Raw genomic sequence first — 20780 nt, 5'->3', positions numbered from 1 at the left:
TCGCAACCCTTTCGCAATTCATGCGCAACCCTGGAATCCCTCATTGGGAGGCCACGAAACGAGCCTTACGGTACCTTAAGGGCACCTGTGACTATGGACTCACGCTCGGCGGCTCTGATACGGGCCTCGAAGCTTACGTTGACGCGGATTGGGCCTCACAGGCCCATCGCCACTCCGTGTCCGGGTATATTGTGCTGTTGAACGGAGGCCCTGTATCATGGAGCTCCCGCAAGCAACCCCTTATTGCCTTATCTACCGCAGAAGCGGAATACATCGCTCTAATGACTCTAGCGCGCGAGATCCTGTACCTACAGTTGCTCATTGGAGAGCTGTATGGACCCCTCACTATCCCTACCCCTTTGTATTGCGACAACCAGTCGGCAATCACACTCGCTACAAATAATAAGTTCCATTCCCGGACCAAGCACACCGACTTAAGGTACCATTTCATTAGGTCCCATATGAAGGTTGGTACCTTCGACCTCATCTACTGTCCTACCGAGGAGAATGTCGCGGATGCCTTCACTAAAGCGTTGCCCCGACCTCGCCTGGAGAAGCTGAGAGGGATGATGAAGGTGGAATGCGCTCGAGGGGGAGTGTTAGAATCAGTGCCGTCGGGTACGTTGGGATCAGTACGAGCGCATCCATTGTGACATCGGCCGAGTATGCTCCTCCGAATGTCTTAAAGCAATATCCTTTTTTCTTTCCTATTCTACCCGTACTTAAAAGCTACACCCAAGCAGTAGACATCTCAGTTCCCTTCCGGATACTGAGATGTATGTTCTATTATTTTCCCGTCTCTCGATAACGAGCTAACGCGCACTTAGAATATATTCGTTTAGGTACTACCTACTTACACAAGAGTTCCCTTCCGGATACTGAGATAATATATTCGTTTAGCTCTCTCCCGTCCTCTGTGCTCAACTCGACTCACTAGAGAATGTTCAGGCTGACGAGTACATGATAAGTCAGTTGTCATAATGAAATTTGAATGATGCACTATGATCTACTATGCTATACCACCTGCAGCCCGACTGATGCCTGATATACCTGGAGCTAGCTAATGTAAGGTCACCAGTGACTCGACAGATGCAGCAAGAACTTAGGCCCACTGGCAAGACATCACCCTATGTTTGATGGCCATGCAATGACGATTGTGGGATAGATACAAAAGCTAGGACAAAACCTATGAGTGCCCGACATGAGTGCGGAGAAGCAAAGTTAGTGTGAGCAAGTTCGCCGGTATAGATGGGAGCAACTCTGTGAATGCAGGTACGAAAGTTGAGGATTGATACACAGGAAAAGCAGATATGATCCTCACCAGTTTATAAGGCGCCATATCCCTCACGTGCAAGAAAATCATCATCTAGCTCCTCGTCAACCCAAACTTCATTCTCCTCATCGTCGCCTGGGTCTTCATGTGCGCTCCCATCACTGTCATGATCATCCACAGCTTCATCCTCCATGTCAGACTCTTCCGAGTTAAGCTGAACGTCTTCTTCCTCATGTGATGGCACAGCACTGTCGTTCTGCAAAAACTCATCCCACTCTCGTGTTACTTTGTGACCAACACCACCTCCTCGGAAGCGCATGAACATATCGCGGTCAACAAAACTGGGTAGACGTATTAGCAGAGTGATATCAATATATAGAGAATACATACTGATTCACGTAGAAATACTTGAAGTCTGTATTGTCATCATCCGTAGCACATCCAAACGAAGGCCCAAGCCGAGTGTCAGTGTGTCCGTGTTCAAATCCAGAAATCAGATGTACACCCCGAATTACTTGGTCAGGGTCTACAAAACTGAAGCCTTCAGGGTCATCATGCTTGAAAAATCCAATGCGGTAGAGTCGTTTGGCTGACCACCCAGCTTTGTATTCAATGTCACGCCCGAACCAACGAACAAAAAGCACATTCATACGAGTTGGGGCCCATATGCTGGTGGCACCCTGAGCACGATACCAGACATCAAGATCAAAAATCTTGATGACGCGGGCATACCAATAAGGGTGTCGGTCATTGTCGTTCTCATGCGAGAGCATCAGGACATCCGCATGTGTTCGAGGATTGATCGAGTCTTGCTCTCTTCGCATATCATAAGTTGTATAGTTGATCCGCAGTACGCTGTGCTCGCGGAGTTGGTTGTTGACAATGATCACCTGATTCCTGTCCTCGTCAGAGAAATTGTGCTCGTCACCAGAGTAATCTATGCCACGGAGTCGTGCCAGTAAGTGATCCTTAAGACGTGGAATGAAGTCCTACAAGGCCATGAAGTTAGTAGGGAATGTGAAAATACTTTGGGTACTCACCTTGATTGCTGGGTCGTCATGCTCACCAACCCATGCAAATATATCATGTGAGCATTTCGAATACTTTGATATGTGATAGTGTGCTGAGGGTGATGTGCGTTTGCGCACTTCTTGCTGCGTTACAGATGCCAGGGTCTTCTGACGTTGATTTAGCACCTTGCAACAAGTCGTTCACGAGCTTCCAGGCGTGTCATTGTTGCAACCATGGTCTTCTTGTTCTTTGATGTCCTTGGGTACCATCACTTGACATGTCGATGCTCGAGTTCGCCCTAAGCAGGGATATAAGAGAGTGATACTACTGGCATGATAATCAATATGAAACATACTGGCTGTGTAGTATAATTGTCCGTCGTGCCCCTTTGCCTAATCGTGTTAGCATAATCTCCCAGCGCATGAAATTTATATGTCGAGATATTGAGGGACTTGTACTTTGGTCCAGCCTTTCTCTTCCCTGGAGCGGTGGACGTTACATTGTGTTTCGCAGCTAATGCAGCCTCTCGACGACTTCGTGCTGCATACTCGTCAGGAAGTTCAGTTGTGAAGTAGTAATTGCATGTAGTCTTGTAGAACTTGCGAACTGATTGACCAAGTATGACGGTGGCAATATCAAAAAAATCCAGTGTGTCGGTGGTATGCATCCGAAGCTTCGCATATGCGTGCCATGATGCTAGGTCAAAGAGAAGGTCAAGGATTATGGTATTGTGAGGCTTGGGCAATAGATTCTCGAATACAGCCATAGCACACTGACAGAAAATTAGATGATACGTGATATCAATGGTATGGCTACTGACCTGCAGAAGATCCTCGAAGTCTCAAGCGGCCAATTTTTTCATGGCTGAAGTGTTATGGTGAAAGCGACGAATTGTTCCTCTACCAAATGTAGGGACTCCTCTGTATCTAGAAAGGATATTAGCATACATAATCTGCAAGTGGGCGAGTACCTTTGGCACCGATGCACCACATCAAAAAATGACTTACCGTTCATTTAGCTTCTGCACTGCCGTTCCTCCAGCTGCATGCAAGATTTGCATCAGGTGCGTGAAAAGTGCTTTCCAAGCGCCAATCTCGAACTCATGCAGTTGGTCAATCACAAACAGTGAAAACATGTCAATGCCATGGTCTGCTAGTCGTGCAGAAAATGTGTTCTAATGATAATTATCAGTCAGTGTGAACGTTAATAGGCATATAGTAGCACTTACACGAATTGGCACGTATGATTCTTCATTGAGAATCGCCTTGACACGACTGCCGTCCACTGGAGCTCCAAGTTCGAAGATCAATTTCCGAGCCTCTTCCACTCGTTGTTGTTGTTGTAGGCTATCAGTGCGCTCCTGTGTGACCCGGCGCCTCATGTCTAGTACCATTCCCATCATATGAATGTCGGTCTTCTTAACAAGACAGCGAGGGCATGGACGCTGCCCTAAAAATTTGATACTAGTGAGCAGTATCCTCGAGTAATGCATCAATATCAGCCAAGTAATGTCAGGTGGGACTTACTTTTCTGGATAATCTGCGGAGTATGAGAAAAACCGAGGGAATACCCTTCGTGTAATCCCATCACTACAGTGAATAACAATACCGTGCTTATATGCTTCCACAAACTTTCCATCAAGAATTAACTCCCAAATTGCGTGAACCAACTCGCGTTTGAGGTGCGTGAATGTGCTACTTGAGGCTGGTTCACCAAATATATCCACATAAACGTCTTGTAAATTATGTGGCAGCTGCAGGTAGGTTCAGTAAAATATGTTCGTAAAGAGATGTATACATACATTGGGAATATATGCCAAGTGGTGACACACACGAGCCGTAGGCTTTCCTCGTGTATATTTGGACTGATTACCGAAGAATAAGTAAAGTGGCCAGAGAGATGCATCTCCAAAGCTTGCTAAGTGAGTGGCGTCTGACCAGACCATTAGCGAGGCAATGACACGCTCGAGTTTGTCATCAGGATCTCGGGGAAGAGCATTCAGTTCTTTGTAAGTGTTCACCATTTCAGGGGAGGCATAGGATTCAGAGAAAACTTCCAGTGTTCGATTATCTGGGGTATTCCAGTACTGGCGGAATGGAGTCATGTTGAAATGCAGTGACACATCATCCTCGAACACGCGCGTGATGATATCAACTAGAGAACGGTGGTAAACGCCAGGGATTGCGAGCTCAGGAGCATCGGTCTCTGATGGGAACTTAGCCTTCTCGTTGGGTAAGCGGATCTTGACAGTAGACCTTTGCCAGCCGTAATGTTCGTGGAAGGGATTGGATCTACCATCAAGGTAATCGTCTAGCCGTTTGCTCTCGCGTGTGTGATTGAAACCAACTAAGTCAGCCTGCTTAAAACTGGGATCACGAAGGAACTCAGCAAGGCGATTGAGTTCGGTTGCTGATTTTGCATTACTGCCAGAATAGTGCCAGGCCATCAAGAGGGCTGATGACGGATTTGTGAATGCTCCAAACAGATCGTCATTGCTGATTTCGGGGGAGGAGACTCCTGGGTGCACTCTGTGAGGGGTAGCGCATGCACCCTCCAGGGTCGGAGCATCTGTGACACCCTCTAGTGTGCAGTTAGCTTCTGGGGCCAGAGTGGGACGCATTGGATATATGCTGTACAGACCGAACATATCCGGTTGTGTTTGGAAGGGTATAAGCTGGGGAGGATCAGGTAGATCAAAGGGTGGTGGTGATGGCTGGGGTGACGAAGCACTGCAGCTTTGGGGAGCTTCGTTCTCATTACCCGAAATGCCTGCATGTCGCTGTTGAACAATTGAAGGCATGTGTGCAAGGTGTGTACGTGTGCCCGGGAGATAGTCAACGAATCGACGTGGCATGCAAATAGTGCGTCCAGAACGTTTTGATGTGATCGTAGGGGCTGGAGGTACATTTGATGGATCACCAATATTCTGGAATTGGTAAGTGCACTGTAAGATTTGGCTCTAACGATCCAGACAAAACATACCTGATTGACCGCGGCTGTATCATCATCCACATCCATCCCGCTATCATCCATTGCCCTTGCTTCATCGTCCCTCGCTTCCTGCATCACCTCCTCCTGTTCAATCCGAGGCCGTTTTGACCTCCCTCCATCGTTAGACTTGTGCCGTTTGATGGCACAGTGTAAAATGTCCGAGAGCTTCAGAGCTTTGTTCTGCAAGCAGCGGGAACGATGCCCAGAGAGCGATCTTTGTGTGTGAAAGGTCTTACCACAGGCAAGGCAGGGCTGCTCCATCTTGATCAAAGAGTTGAAAGGCTCAGACTCGGAGTGATGCGACTCGGACAGCGGCTGAGGAACTTCGGCCCACTTGGAGTCGGAGCTATTGAATAAGATTCAATGTCAGTCCTGGGTCGGATCAAAGCTGATGATATTAATATTAAATATAGATATTGTATGGAAGCGTCAGCCAAGATAGATAATATTTAGCACTTCACTCTCAATGTGGCAATACCCCCAGCGGCGTTCATAATGCTAGCCTTTCGGATCTCACTCATGACCAATCGCTGGTGGCGGACCGCCTCAACAACGTTACCTGTGCCTGCCTCGCCCTTTGTGCGAATGGAAGCAGCTCCTTATGAGATGCGACGAAGGGCCTTGCCAGTGGAAGTCGGCCAGAAGTCAGGCCGGAAATAAGGTAAATAGCCTAGTACAAGAAACGAAGTCAGTACACATGGTAGGTAGTAGGAATCGATATGATAAAAGTTAAAAACTGTCAGGCTTAAATGCTCAGAGTCGCCTCGTAGAGGCGTGTCCTCGCAGCCTGACAGCCTCTGGTCCAAGTTGCCTCCTGGAGGCGTGTTGGACCAGGAAGTGAAGTGCAAATATAATAAAAATAAGAATAAAAAAAAACTCACCAGAGTTGTTGCGCTCGCTCGGACGGATGACCAAAGGTTTAGGGCAATGAGTGGGGTTGTTGATGGGATGAGAGAAGCGCCTGGTTGACGAGAGTGGTGAGAACTGATGCCAACGGCGACCATGCACAATTGGGTATCTTCGTGTGCTTTGAGGGCAGGATACAGGAATGGCAGGAAGGCTTGAATGTACGGTGCAAATCTGACCCGAATTTGAACGGAGCACGTTCTCGGCGCTGAAATGACACTGAGGGACAGGACGACGTTAGTGTTGGTGATGCAGATGAATTGAAGGGACGATCTCACCTCGCGACCTTGGGTAGCAGCAGTCGCTGGTCAGGACGTAATCTAGATAGAGAGTGAGCAAGAAAGAAAAAACGGTCAAAATATGTGGATGTGGTGGAAGGGGAAGCGGCGCTCCACTACTCAGCCTTGGGGCGGGGATGGGCCATACCGGGCTTCGTAGGGAGGGGAGTTTAAGCAAACCAAAAAGAAAGGACGCTCACCGATACTACAATATCCAGCGCCCTGCTCTGTCCCTCAGCCCACAGGAAACAGCTCGAAGACGAGCTCCTGCATACTCAGAGAGATGGAAGAGGCTGCAAAGGCCGAAGAGACGCGCAAGCAGGAGGAGGAGGCCGCCGCCGCCAACAAAGCCCAATTGTAAATGTCGAGGATGGACAAAGTACGAAATTTTGCATGTGACTTTTCAGAAGTCCGCCGGCAAATGCCGGTCAAGCAAATGCGTTAACATGTACAAATAATGAGGGATGTTTGTCCATCCATCCCATCTGCTTAGCGGACCGTTCATCAGTCCTGCACAACGGGTGCCATCTACTCAGGTGCAAGTAGAACGGGCCGACCCTGGCCTGACGAAAGCAACTGTCTCAATTTTCTGCTTTGTTGCCCTAAGTCGTCAATCCACCTTCCGAACCATCTTTGTTCCAAATTCACCCACACGAGTCGTCAGATGGAGGGCAAACCACCGAACTTGGGACCGTTCAACTCATCACACGGTTCATTGTGGACAGCAAGCCAAAGGCAATTTCCACTGCATGCTGCGCATGCAACCACATTCAATGGTTGCCAAGGACTCACACTGGTGCGCACAGTACTTGACCTGTGGACTGATCCGTTTGCTCACGGCCAATTATATGTTCAGGGTGAGGACGCAAAGGGATACACTGTGTTTGTTTGCAGAGATGAAAGAAGAGCAAGACTGCACAAATATCGTGTTTCCTCCCTTGCTACTGTAAATACAATTTGTCATCGAAGAGAAGACCGAAGGCGTGTCCTTGTAATGCTGTAACCCTTAACCATCATGTCCTGTCATTGTCCTGGCGTGGCGTTAAGCTCATCTGACCCCCCTGACTCAGATATAATCTATGCGCGTGGCTCTTCAGTAACATTGTTCAATTATTCTCCGCAACCTGTTAAAATTGAGAAGCGCAAGTCAACATTGGAGCCATCGGAATCCAGCAAACAGAAATGCAAGGCTCCAGAAAATAGTGAAGAAGAGCTTGAAATACGCAATGTCAAGGCTAAGGCATCTAAATGTCCATGATCGTAAGTTTTTTTTCACCTATATGCACGCATATATTGACTAATATTGCATATTAGCCATAAAAAGGATGTCTTTCGCATTGCACCTATTATCGAGGATGCACATGCTCACTTGGACAATGACTCTGATGCAGACGACACACAGTACTCTCTTAGCTAACATGTAAGTGATATTTTTGTGTTTATTTACTGCTAACAGTGACAAGATCCAAAGACATGCAGGACCAGATGCTCCGGACGTTCAAGAAGATCATTACAGGAGCCCCTTACCTTCAAGAACTCGTAAGAGGTTAGATGCTGGGATACAGACCCTGGGTGAAGGTTTAGAACTGTGGCGCGGATACTTCCAGTAAGCTCAGGATCTCTGTGGCGACACACATTTGACCAACATACAATTATTAGGAGTGTTCACCCTACCATTGGAAAGAACATTGATGTGTCGACAGCGGTCATGTAAGCAAGCCTGTCTCAACAATCACTATACATTAACACTCATGTAAATCTAAATCTCAGATTCAAGCAGGGTAGCTTTCAGACCGCCGCTCTTGCTGTTCTCAAGCAGAACAATGTTCGTGCACTGGACCTCTGCCCAGATTTGCCGCAGTTCAGGCAGTTGAAGAACTTCTTCAAGGGCATTTCTGTCACACTCATCCACCGGCTGGCAGGTTTCAGACCGCCGCTCTTGCTGTTCTCAAGCAGAACAATGTTCGTGCACCAGACCTCTGCCCAGATTCACTGAGTTCAGGCAGTTGAAGAACTTCTTCAAGGGCATTTCTGTCACGCTCATCCACCAGCCAGGCCTCAAAAAGATTTGAGGATTGTATCTTCGACATTACCCATTGTTATCAGCCCAACGGCATGCACCTTCGTTAAAATACTGATTGTTGTTACACTAGTACGGTGAGTCTATATACAACAATTCACATCCCATGGTTTTCAATAGCGTTACAGATTTCATGAAGAACTTCATTTTGCCTGTTGATGATTGCTTCGATCTTACTCATAGCCTCACGCACTCCCATGACTTCCTGCATGACCTTTGCCAGCAATCTGCCTTCAAATAACTCAAAATTTCTTCCGATCTTCCTGCGTTTCTCAGGTGGAAGTTCGATGATAGGTACTGACATTGCTTGTGTGTTAGTAACGTCACGGCCTAAGTTGCATGGAGTCTGCATGTAGCTGTGAGTGCATCGGCTGAAAAATTGAGCCAGCACACTCACACCATTATCTTCAGATCTTTTTCGCTTTCTATGAGATTCATCAGCGTCTTCAAGACCATCTCGACTTGGAGCTTCTAACTGCTGAAATCGGAGTTGTCAAAGCAGCTAACTATAATCCATAGATACATACTGGCTCTGGTTGTTCGTGCCGTTCAGCTCCAAGTTGAAATTCATCTACAAGCTGAAACGCCTGCTCATTGTTAGGAGGCCAGTCGTCAGGATTGAACCCTCCGGATAGCATATCATGCTTATAGCATCCACAGGAATATACTGGAGCGCCTTGCCCATGGCCAGGATGCCTAGTGCATCCCTGGTGACTTTCTGGAGTAGACCTGTTTGAACGGTTCTCAAATAAGTCAGCATTCGCTAAGATTGCCTCGAGCCCATCATTGAAGTCGCTGGGGCGGGAGTTGTTGCTAAGGGTGTCACAGTCAGATGACATGTTTCTTGCTTACTCCGTCAAGTGTAAGGCTTTTAAATTATTGGGACTTAGCCTGACTTGTGCTCCATTTCAGAGATTCTTTTGGGCCGTTATCGACCCTGCATTGTAATGTGTCACTCTGTCGGATCCCAAAGTATGTGGAGCATGGTGAGCTGAATTATATCCATATGGATTTATTGATTCATTGCTTAATAACTAGCATCTGGTCACTCCCCACTTTTTATTGTAAGGTAATGATCCGGATTAACACCCCACCTCCCTTCCCTGAAAAACATCCCGTTTCAGGAGCGGCGACCTTACCTGGGACAAAACTGGTCAAGTGCATGACGTACCTGATGGTACCGCAACTATGATAATGCTACTAGTACTAGTGCAGTGGTCAGTGAGCGTTTGATGCAAACGTCTTCCCACATTTTCTCTTATGTCTGCTCACAAATCTTCCAGTGCAGCCACTCGCTTACTGACACCGTCCGAATTGGACAGCGACTCCGAGTCTGAGTTGGCCCCCAGCTTGGATGCCTCATCACCACCGACACAAGATCCAAAGGCCAAGTCTAAAGCAAAGCATAACAAGTAAGTCGTTGCACAATAACCTGGTATACTAACTGAGCTGATCTATTATACTCGCAGCACGATAAATAACCAAAGGTAGGTTGACTTGATAATATGCAAAAGGCACTGCGTCACCTTTTACCAATAGGAAAGGCAGCATCACCGCGAGGGAACAGTGCTTGCACTTTGCACGCTGGATCCCTCGTGTCATCGATATGTTTTGTAGCTTAACTGATACATTCCGTATTGCGATGCTAATGGAAGAGGAAGAGGCTTCTAAGGTGTCGGGTCACTCAGAAGATGAAGATGTCAAGGCGCAGCGAGACCAAGTCCTGTCTTACGTGTATGACTTTAGACGTTCCATTATTTTCACTTCCTGACTACCATGTTTACAGGGGTAAAGATGCCCAAGAATGACACATGAGAAATTACTCGAAGATCTTACTTGGAGCCCCATACTTGCGCAAACTTGCACATGGAAATGTCAAACAACAGACGGAGCTGCACGCTATCCTTACCGAGGTAAGCCTCTGGTGATGTACCCTTGGTGATCTTACCTCTAAACCTAAGAAGATGCAAGTCATTATGGGTCAGGCACGCTCTGACGACGCTAGCCACCTTAAGAATTGTGTAGCGCAGTATGCAGCCCCAGACCCTTCAGACAAGGGGCTGGAACCTCCGATTTACGCTGACAACAAATCCTGCGCTGTAGAAACAACAATACTGAGAGGAACAAATGATGCTCCTGACTGTATCTGTAAATGTTGTGAGGTCGCGCGTTGCCTAGTCTGCTATACTTGAGACGACAAGTGCGTTCGACCCTAAAGGGGAAGCGAGTGCAGCAAGGATCTGGTAGTAGGCGCTGAAGGTGCTACTGGTCGGCCAATGCGAAGCGCGGGAAAGCGCGCAGGTGCGCGCAAGGCGCGGGAAAGCGAAGGTGCGCGCGTGAGCGGTAATGAGAGAGAGTAAGAGTGAGTTTGCTTAAGTGGTGATTAGATACTAGACAAGAGATACGAGTGCGAGGTGTCAAAGAATAGATTTCTACTATGTTCTCCTAGGTAGTATGTGGGTGGTAAGTGGGAGGTAGAGTCCAAAGTTCGAAAGTTCGTAATAGTATGTAATGCTGGCGCTTATATACGGCGCCTAAGCGCTGTCATGCGGAGCCGAAGCGCTACCGAGTAAGGTATGTAAAGCTATATGTAAGTAAGGGTCCAAAATAAAGGTGGAACGATACACAGATAAGAGAAATGGAAACATACGCACTAGAGAACTTGGTGGACAGTGGATGGATGCTTCCGGATGGCTGGCGCTATAGGGCGCTCAAGCGCGGGAAAGCGCGCGCGTATATACATGGTAAAGCGCAGGAAGTCGTGCGCGCTTGCTGCGCCTTGCGCGGGAAAGCTGCGCCTCATAAGGGAATAGCTGTGGATAGCACACAGAGTGATGCTACAAGTTCGTGCTATGTACTCCCTAGTGAATACTGCCATATCATGCAATGAGAGGCATGAGTCTCTACAGCGCATTACTTGGTGTGAACCACCCTCAACTCGCTGCAATGCTGTGCCCTATCAAGCATGCAAAAGCATATCATGAGGACCCTAAAAAGTACGTATGAAATCTATGACCGTTCATCATCTTATTGGCGACTTTCAGGGTACAAGCTGAACTTCAGAATGGGGTTATCAGGATTCACTCCGCTGCATGGCCTGCATTTATATATGAAGGTACTCCGCCAGGAAAAGACTTCGACCCAGACAATGTTCAGGAGGGATTTTCAAAGGGCTATTATTTGAAACGGGTACGCTTACTATTGCCTTATCAACAACATCTCATGTAGTATTTAGGTTTTTCGTCACATATTTACATCTCCGTCATCTGCGCTTGTTCCAGATGGAGAGATTATTCCGAGTCGTGGATGTAATGCCAAGTTACATGGCATGGAAAAGGTCGAGCCTGAACATATTGCCTATGCATTCGTCCAGGTACGTGCTCTAATATATTTCAATGACTATCTAAAAAATGTCATAGAGCCGATTCAGTATTGCCACGCGTGACAAGTGGCATGAAACCGATGGTTGCTATAAGTACAATGAAGCATACACCCGCTTCATCAAGGCAATCAGAGAGGCACCTGATCAAACATGGGCAGAGTCGCTGCTTCAGTGGTGGAACCAGTTGAGTACCATTTTTGCTCTTACCTTGGCATCACACTAATTTTGTGAAGGACGGTATTTGGTAACAAGCATGGCCTCGTCGTGATTGATTTGACCGAGGATGATGAAGATGATGACCTTGTTGTCATGCAGAGACAGCACGAAATGCGCATGGTGGCTGTGCATCAGAAGGTTCAAATTTACTCTATCATTCTCCAATACTAACTGCCTCTAACACTCAGACACGATTGCCCGAGAATGCAGCTGCTACCCCAGCTGCTGCCGAAGACACTGCTGTGCCCCCAACTTCTATGCGACAATCCGAGGCTGCTGACCCACCAATTCCGCCCCTCGCATCTCCATCTGCGACACCTAGTTCCATTGACCCAGAAATAGAGTCTCTAAAACGAATGTTGGGGGAATTCCAAGATGACAATCCTCTCACTGAAGATGAGACCGACATGCCTGCTCCATCAAAGCGTGCTAGGAAGGCTTGCAAGACTACCACAACCTCGAAGAAGACACGCAAGGGCAGAAATTGATGTGTTCAGGTTGGTTCTTACTCCTATTGTGCCTAGTGACTCGTCTGAACGAACAATGCAGTTTTGACATGATTATGCCCTCCTCTCGTTCGTTGCACATCATTACTATCACTCGAGTGTCTCATATTTGCTCAGCATCTTCGATATTGATCCTACTTGCTTTCTGCCGCACTGCGACCATCCTCAGTTCAAGTTGTACTACTTCTGTTAAGACCATGCACAAAGGGTAGGACTGATTCCGAGGGGCTTGGCTTCAGCTCGTGCGCTGCGCCCCTTACCCGAGTATGTGCCCTTAATTTCAGAATGATGTCCGAAGGACGTCCGAAGCGCGGGAAAGTTCGGAAGGACTTTCTGGACGAGTGCAAGTAACTTCCGGACGAGTGCGGGAAAGTTCCGGAGGAACTTCCGGAAATTACGATGAGGTTTTGTCCTGATACGGATATGTGTAATGGCTACTTAGGACAAGTCCTAAGTAGAAGCAAACAGAGGAAAGGCTGCAAGGACAAAGTCCAAAGCAGAATAGGTCCGGAGAACCGCGGGAAAGTTTCGGACGAACGTCCGGAAACTTCGGAGGATCGGATGAGCGGATGAGCGGATGAGCGGATGAGCGGATGAGCGGATGAGCGGATGAGCGGATGAGCGGATAAGCGGATGAGCGGATAAGCGGATGAGCGGATAAGCGGATGAGCGGATAAGCGGAGCTCTGGCCTAGGGAATTTCTCCCTAGGCCCGAGATGGATATAGACTAAGTCGATAGACTAGAACTGATATGAGGACTTAGAGTGAGATCTAGTGCGAGGACTAATATGATATTCAGACTGAGCAACTACAGGACATATACAAGAGTTTATATACTAAGGAAATAACGGAAAGATCAGTAAGCAAGTGTCTGAGGCTATGTATGAAGCATAAGCAAAGTTATCAAGCGCGAGTCGGAAATGAAGCATAGGTTAACGGATCAGTAAGCATACCGGTAGTAAGTATAACCGAGATACCAAGGACAAGGAATACCAAATAGAGGAATAGGCTGTGTTAACGTTATATGCACAGGAAATGAATTAAGAAGCTTATCGTATATCGGATCGGATCGGACCGGACGTCCGGATGAGACGCGTGGATATATGGGATATGACATTAGGGTGATGGGACAAAGGATGACTGATGCAGGCTAGCTGAGGTATGGAGGTAAAGGGATGTGGATGTGGATGTGGATGTGCAGAGGTGCAGGGATCCGGATGGATAGAGGACTGGAGACATGGATAGGGTGTCCGAAGGTCCGGATGAGGCGTGGGAATATTGTCGGATGTAAGTCCGGAATATGGGATATGACAACTTCCCTGGTTATGAGTGTTTTTACATGTTCAACTACTACTGTACGAGCAGAATGATATGTGCTTATATTGTATGACAGATCTGATAAGGCATCAGCAGGAACTAGCATATAGGTGAATGTTCAGCAGCTGAGCGCGTCTTGTTCATACAATACCTAGACGATGGAAGTTCAGCAGGACTTAGATGCTGGCCAACAGATGACGGGATGTTCAGGAGATGACTGGTGATTGAGAGTCAAACGAGTTTCTAAGTCTTGCAATATCTAGCTTGGCATGACTTGAACGCAGCCACCAGACAATACGACATCGAGCATCAAACCAGTTTATGGGCTTTACAACATCTAGATAACAGAAGGTTAGCATGACTTAGATATAGCCAGCGTGTGGCGGAAAATTCAGCAGGATGATGGCCAGCGAGCAGAAAGTCAGTTTTAGGAGCAGACATTATCTGGACAAATTTGATCTGGTGGTACCTGGCCTGTCTGATGGATCTGTTCCCCAGTGTTGTCGTATGATATGGCAAGCGCTTGCCATATCTAGATTTGGGACTTTTGGTGATGGAGGAGGCGCCGGTTTGAGTTGTTTTGTGCATGCACGTTCCGATTTGAAGGGTGCATGTCAACAAAAAGTAGACTATGAACTGTCTCTACTGATCGGGCGCTACATTGCTATGGGAGATTTCGGTGGAGGTATTTGTTCAGGGGTTAACTATCTGGCAATTGTGAGTTCGAGTGATGGAGTATGCAGAATGATCGAATACCTGTCATGTGACTCAATGTTTGAATTTTGCCATTTTATTTATCGTCTCTATCATTACTCACAACACACGAAACGCAGGCAGAGCACATGTTGCACAGAACTTATCTCAGTTATCTGTGACCTGCGTTCTGTCAGCGTCTCGTGTCGGCAAGACATACCTTTGTCGACACACCATGACTCCACATTCTTTTACAGATTCAGTAACACCAAAAAATATCACTGCAATTGCGAGAGATTGTGCAAGAGCCAGCTGCACCAAGTACCTTATGGAACGTGGAGACGGCATGTAGAGGTCCCGATACGAGGGGGACGTGTTCTCTGAAAGAGAAAAGGATACATGCTAGCATGGTATCGGGACCCACAACCTGTCCAGCAGGATGAACCGGATCATGATCCTGGTATAGAGGTTCGTTTTGCTGTTCTTGTGCTTTTTACTACAATAACTTATGATTTCAATTTATCTGTACAGGAGAACCATTTCGCAGATTACGACACCTCTGGAGACATTCCCGGCACAGCGATATATGGTCCGCCCTCCCATCTCACTTTCCCAACATGTGATTACACAACGATCTCCGTCCCCAGATCTACCGCTACCACACCTAATGACAACGGTGTTCTCGCATCCCTAGTGGATGAGCGTGTCCTTACGGAGGATTTTTTACGCACGTGAAGCGTAATGATCTTCGTCAGTGGTCACTCCCTCATGTTTGCCTTGTGGATGCAAACAGCCGGTCTAGATGACGAAGACATCGAGCTCAGCATAGAAGCAGTCACACAACCCAGATTCCCACTGCAGTTCACACCTTCGCTTGAGGGTATCCACATTCCCCGCTGTCAAATTCTACCTTTTACGTCCGGCATACAGTCACACATATCTTTCAAACTAGTGAGTCTTGGCTTGCACCGCGAGTCCTTATACTGATCGTGTTCTTGCAAAAGCATGCTATTTTGTATGTTCGAGGCGCAGGGTCACATACTTCATCACTTACATCATGACGGTTGGAGCTATATGATCTCAATGCGATCTCAATACCATTAAAAGACACCGGGGAGCTCGCTATGCTCCTATAAGGAGCCAGCCTGAACGACATCACTCATCACAGTAGGGACCAGCAATGAGGGAAGAGTCGAAGGAGGGCTGGGTCGGGTGGTGGCGCACACTGCGACTCTTCATGCTGCAAGAAGTTTGTCCATTAATGTTGTGCTCATGAGTGCATATCCAAGGGTTTTTGGGGCGGATTTCATTGTAGTCCAGTGAGACGCACGCCAGCCTGAGAATCTTTGTGTATGTTGACCGGTACGTCTTCTTTGATACCTGACAGTATATGCGCCAATTTATGGACAGTCGGACTCATCCGCGAACGTGTATCAAACATGCCCCGAGCTATCTATGAACACACAAGCTCCTGCGGCCCGCCACATCTGCCTTTCCCTCAGTACCAATGAGCGTGGTCGACATCTGAGTTCAGCCATCATACACGGCACCTAATTGCCCCTTAGTTCATACCCAGAACCACCATCTTCCGGGAAAACTCCATACGTGCGGACCCTGTCGAACAGCACGGGACGTCACCCATTCCAGAGGCTGTCTCACATACTGACATGCTCTCATTTGCTCTCAGACGTTGCAAAGATCAACCATTTAGAAGATCGAGCTCACCTACTAAGATTTCCGATATCACTGCTCTCAGCTAGACGGGTATAGGGAAGAGCGAAGTTCTGTCATGTCCGTCGTATTCTGATCATTCATCATAGTTCATATCCCTAACACTGTTCTCATCATTTGTTGTGTAATCCTCGTGCTTTCAACTTATTGTACGAACAATTGAACAGCTGCAACTTCGTGTCTATGCGAGGGTACCGGTATAATCAGTGGTCTGTTGCAGGGAGATAGATAAGAGATAGACGCCGTATGTAGCTGTTGTACCACAAGCCATAAGAACCCTTGCTTCATGTTCGTTCGCTGCCATATTTCGCCACGACCTCGTTCTGTACCGCAGTACAGCTTTCACGATAAACCAAATTACCTCTTCTTCAGGACGCACATCAAGATCTCCCGATGGCAACCACCGAAGCTCAGAAACTCAGAAGGATGATGAAGCGCTTTCGAGTTCTGATCATGGGGAGAGCAAACGCAGGCAAAACGACCATCCTTCAGAAGGTCTGCAACACCACTGATCAACCAGAAATTTACGATACCAAAGGAAACAAGGTGCGGGTGATGATCTATGCCGTGGATGCGTGTATCGCTGATAGATTGTGGGTAGATCGATACTACCATCGTGAATTCCTCGATCAAGGTGTGTGTATCATTTGCCCTGTGGGCATACATGCGCTGACAAATGTTCAGCGTGGAAATCATGACATCACGAATGAGATGGTATTCAAAAGTAATCCCGATTTTGTCTTTCATGACTCCTGCGGTTTCGAAGCAGGGTCTGAAGAAGAATTTGAGAGCATGAAGAAATTTATATCAGAATGCGCACATGCGACGAAATTAGAGGAGCGAATTCACGCCATATGGTAAGCAGCCCCCTTCCGACGTTCCGCGCTTTTTGATTGCCATCAGGTATTGTATTCCCATGGACGACCATTGGCAAACATTCCAGCGGTCGGAAGAGAAGTTCTTCCAGGAGTGCGACACTGGGCACGGTGAGCTTGCAACTTCATCATCAGTTGCCGTGCTGGGACCGAATGATCGATCTTTAGTTCCTGTTGTCGCAGTGTTCACCAAGTTCGAAGCTCTGCGTCCAGTCGCGTATGGTGAAATCAAGAAGCAACTACAAGGGGTATTGGGTGAAGAGCGCTCAAAGAGGATTGCCGAGCGCGTTGAGGAACTGTTCATTAAGACACGTGTCTTGGATCGGTTGTACAACCCCGAAAACCGTGCGCGTCCCAAGTCCTATGTACGTTTGCAAAGTGAGTGGTTCAGATTGATTTGTCCCATGTCAAAGTTGACATTAGCAACCGTCCTAGATATGAACAAACAGAATACAAACTGCGACACTCTACTGGAAAGCACCACTCTCGCACTGGATAATGAAGAATTGCGGTTGTGTTTGGTGTTGACACAAAAATCGAACATGGAGCTTTGCATCAAGTGCGCCATCGCGTGAGTCTCATATTTGCAAGTCACGCATTCTTGTTCCAACATCATCTAGAACACTCGTTGATCGTGCACATAAGCAAATCGACGATGAAGAATATCAGTATAGCATTGCTAAGTGGTTTCCACATCTCAAAGTAAGACGAAGATTGATTCAATCTGACGATTCCCTGGTAATGGTGCTCACAGATGGTAAATATCGAAGCGCTGAAACTGTTAACATTCTGACATGTTTTCCTTGATTGTAGTTGTTTATTGATGACAGCTGGTAAGATCATGGCTTACGAAGCTACGCAGGGACAACGCTGATGCCTTACTGCTGCTCGCCTGTTGACAGTATGTAAGTGCCTTGATGGTTTTTAGTCCTCGACCCATGCTCATGATCCCCATCCCTTGCTGCTGCTCGCCTGTTGACAGCTGGTAAGTGCCTTGATGGTTTCTAGTCCTCGACCCATGCTCATGATACCCATCACTCGCTGCTGCTCGCCTGTTGACAGTATGTAAGTGCCTTGATGGTTCCTAGTCCTCGACCCATGCTCATGATCCCCATCCCTCGCTGCTGCTCGCCTGTTGACAGTGGGTAAGTGCCTTGATGGTTTCTATTCCTCGACCAATGCTCATGATCCCCATCCATCGCTGCTGCTCGCCTGTTGACAGTCCGTAAGTGCCTTGATGGTTTCTAGTCCTTGACCAATGCTCATAATCCCCATCCATCGCTGCTGCTCGCCTGTTGACAGAATGTAAGTGCCTTGATGGTTTCTAGTCCTTGACCCATGCTCATGATCCCCATCCCTCGCTGCTGCTCGCCTGTTGACAGGTGGTAAGTGCCTTGATGGTTTCTAGCCCTCCACCCATGCTCATGATCCCCATCCCTCGCTGCTGCTCGCCTGTTGACAGGGGGTAAGTGCCTTGATGGTTTTAGTCCTCGACCCATGCTCATGATCTCCATCCCTCGCTGCTGCTCGCCTGTTGACAGTATGTAAGTGCCTTGATGGTTTCTAGCCCTCGACTCATGCTCATGATCCCCATCCCTTGCTGCTGCTCGCCTGTTGACAGGTGGTAAGTGCCTTGATGGTTTCTAGTCCTCGACTCATGCTCGTGATCCCCATCCCTCGCTGCTGCTCGCCTGTTGACAGGTGGTAAGTGCCTTGATGGTTTCGAGTCCTCGACCCATGCTCATGATCCCCATCCCTCGCTGCTGCTTGCCTGTTGACAGAATGTGTGTACTTTTGATGGTTTCTCATCCTTAGTAGCCCATGCTGACAATCGCTGCTCCTTACCTGTTGACAGGAGGTGAGTGCCTTGATGGTTTTCTGTCTGCAACTCATGTGGACACGTCTTACATCTTACTGTTTTTTTGGCAGGTGGTGCATGTCTTGATCATATCTTGTATTGAGATGGTGCTGAATAATGTAATGATGTTCACTCGTTTTCATAGCCTAATGTAAGCGTGCTCTATTCCATCCGATGAGTCGAATCATCGTTGCTCATATAATGCTTAGTTCGTTGAGTATCCCTCCTTGAAGACTTATTTTCCATGTTCATTCATCTTGCATATTTTCGTGTCCTGTGCAGAATGTAAGTCGTTTGACCTTCATAATGTGAAGCGTTCAATGTCTCAATCATTTCGACTGACTCTGTCGATCTGTAGGGTGTAAGTGTATTTCAATCGTCAGTGATTTTAGCCACATAATCTCTTGTCTTCATCACGTGTTCGCAGAATGTGTGTTGATCATATCTGTCTTACATCATATTACTCCACTGACAGACAATCTTATCTAGCTCGTACGTCCATGAATGGTATTCGCCAACATATAGGGATGCTCATCTGGTTCCAACCCCTGACAGTTTGTAAGTTACCTGAGCATAGCAGTCATTGTCTACAATATGGTGGTTGATTATTCACGACTGTCATGTCAACCAAATAGAATGTGTGTCCCTGTTATTAATCAAATGCCAATTTTCCGCCTCATAATTCTGACATTCCTTTCCCGCAGGGGGCAAGTACTTTCCCCTGTGGAGTCGATTCTGATACCCATACTTTCAACCTGTGGCTAGGCCGAAACCCACCAAAATGGTATCATCCACGTCCTTCAGCCCTTGGTAGGTTGGCTTCCCCCGCATTGATTCCCAACACTATACCACTGACCAGTGTGCAACAGGCTGTGAAGGGTTCACTGTTCACTTCTTCTGTGAACAGAATAATTCAGACTGGCATCGGTTAGTTTCTCACCATACGACCGGTTGTAGTCTTAATCACAGGAAGCAGCTACCATTATCGTCCTCGAGTACTCTGCATTTCTCCCAGACAAGTCGGATGGCTCGGAGCTCGTCGAGTCTGCTGTGAGCTACTACCTGAAATCTCCCATGGTTGCCGCAGTAGAGAAAGTAGCAAAAGAGATTTGTCGTCAAGGCTACCACAGAGAGGAACTGGGAAAGAAGGTTCTTGACTTCATACTTGAAAATCGATTGTGTACGTCCCTCTTCTCGTTGTGAACCTGGAAGTCGAAGTTTACGAAAAGCACGCAGCGAAGGACTTGACAGAAAAGAAGTAGATGATGTTCGGGCCAAGCTTCCTGTTTTTTGATGCGTCTTTCCTCATGCTCTGCGCTCGTGTTGTGTACTATACCAAGCACCCCAGCTCTAACTCCTGAGCGGTGCAGTTGCTTCCGATGCTTCCTCCCCATGTTAATTGTGTACTATACTCGGTACTCCAGTTTCAACCCTGACAATTTTTCTATACAAAGTCAAATAGATTGTTGCTGAGCTTACTGGTCCAGTCGACGTCCATCGTCCGTGACCGATTTCGCAGCTGGTGGTCCTATCACTTAAATGCTACAATTCATCTGCTCTCGCTCTTATCTCCTCGTTGCTGTTACTGCAAGTCACGTCTGCTTTCGCTTGTATTCTTTTTCTATCACATCTGCATTGTTTCCATAGTACCCACCATTATGCA

General features: G+C 47.4%; 6 protein-coding genes across 6 annotated transcripts; 5 read left to right on the top strand and 1 right to left on the bottom strand.

Moving 5' to 3' along the window:
- Nucleotides 1-7835: 7835 nt before the first annotated feature.
- On the top strand, nt 7836-8455 carry HD556DRAFT_1473279 (uncharacterized protein; the record flags this gene model as incomplete). Its single annotated transcript, XM_041308486.1, has 4 exons — nt 7836-7879; nt 7916-8065; nt 8119-8169; nt 8230-8455. 4 exons carry the CDS (start codon nt 7836-7838, stop codon nt 8453-8455), a joined length of 471 nt encoding a protein of 156 aa, XP_041161016.1.
- A 181-nt stretch (nt 8456-8636) lies between these two features.
- HD556DRAFT_1442396 (uncharacterized protein) lies at nt 8637-9378 on the bottom strand (the record flags this gene model as incomplete). Its single annotated transcript, XM_041306454.1, has 3 exons — nt 8637-8885; nt 8937-9017; nt 9067-9378. The coding sequence occupies 3 exons, from the start codon at nt 9376-9378 to the stop codon at nt 8637-8639; spliced, it is 642 nt and encodes a 213-aa protein (XP_041161015.1).
- Nucleotides 9379-9799: 421 nt separating this feature from the next.
- HD556DRAFT_1442395 (uncharacterized protein) lies at nt 9800-10347 on the top strand (the record flags this gene model as incomplete). Its single annotated transcript, XM_041306453.1, has 4 exons — nt 9800-9951; nt 10009-10026; nt 10079-10273; nt 10326-10347. The coding sequence occupies 4 exons, from the start codon at nt 9800-9802 to the stop codon at nt 10345-10347; spliced, it is 387 nt and encodes a 128-aa protein (XP_041161014.1).
- A 1108-nt stretch (nt 10348-11455) lies between these two features.
- HD556DRAFT_1201932 (uncharacterized protein) lies at nt 11456-11737 on the top strand (the record flags this gene model as incomplete). Its single annotated transcript, XM_041296400.1, has 2 exons — nt 11456-11535; nt 11584-11737. Coding segments are annotated over 2 exons (234 nt in total), but the record flags the coding sequence as incomplete, so codon positions are not given.
- A 2625-nt stretch (nt 11738-14362) lies between these two features.
- Nucleotides 14363-15640, top strand: HD556DRAFT_1307660 (uncharacterized protein; the record flags this gene model as incomplete). The annotated part of the gene is made up of 4 exons (XM_041300048.1): nt 14363-14677; nt 15041-15121; nt 15185-15384; nt 15409-15640. 4 exons carry the CDS (start codon nt 14363-14365, stop codon nt 15638-15640), a joined length of 828 nt encoding a protein of 275 aa, XP_041161012.1.
- A 1137-nt stretch (nt 15641-16777) lies between these two features.
- On the top strand, nt 16778-17834 carry HD556DRAFT_1235957 (GTP-binding protein; the record flags this gene model as incomplete). Its single annotated transcript, XM_041297787.1, has 5 exons — nt 16778-16951; nt 17069-17241; nt 17288-17370; nt 17428-17637; nt 17695-17834. 5 exons carry the CDS (start codon nt 16778-16780, stop codon nt 17832-17834), a joined length of 780 nt encoding a protein of 259 aa, XP_041161011.1.
- Nucleotides 17835-20780: the final 2946 nt, after the last annotated feature.

The sequence above is a fragment of the Suillus plorans genome, assembly GCF_016647745.1.
Source record: "Suillus plorans strain S12 chromosome Unknown HD556scaffold_23, whole genome shotgun sequence".
NCBI classification, from domain to species: domain Eukaryota; kingdom Fungi; phylum Basidiomycota; class Agaricomycetes; order Boletales; family Suillaceae; genus Suillus; species Suillus plorans.
This window is presented reverse-complemented; position numbering and strand designations above follow the sequence as displayed.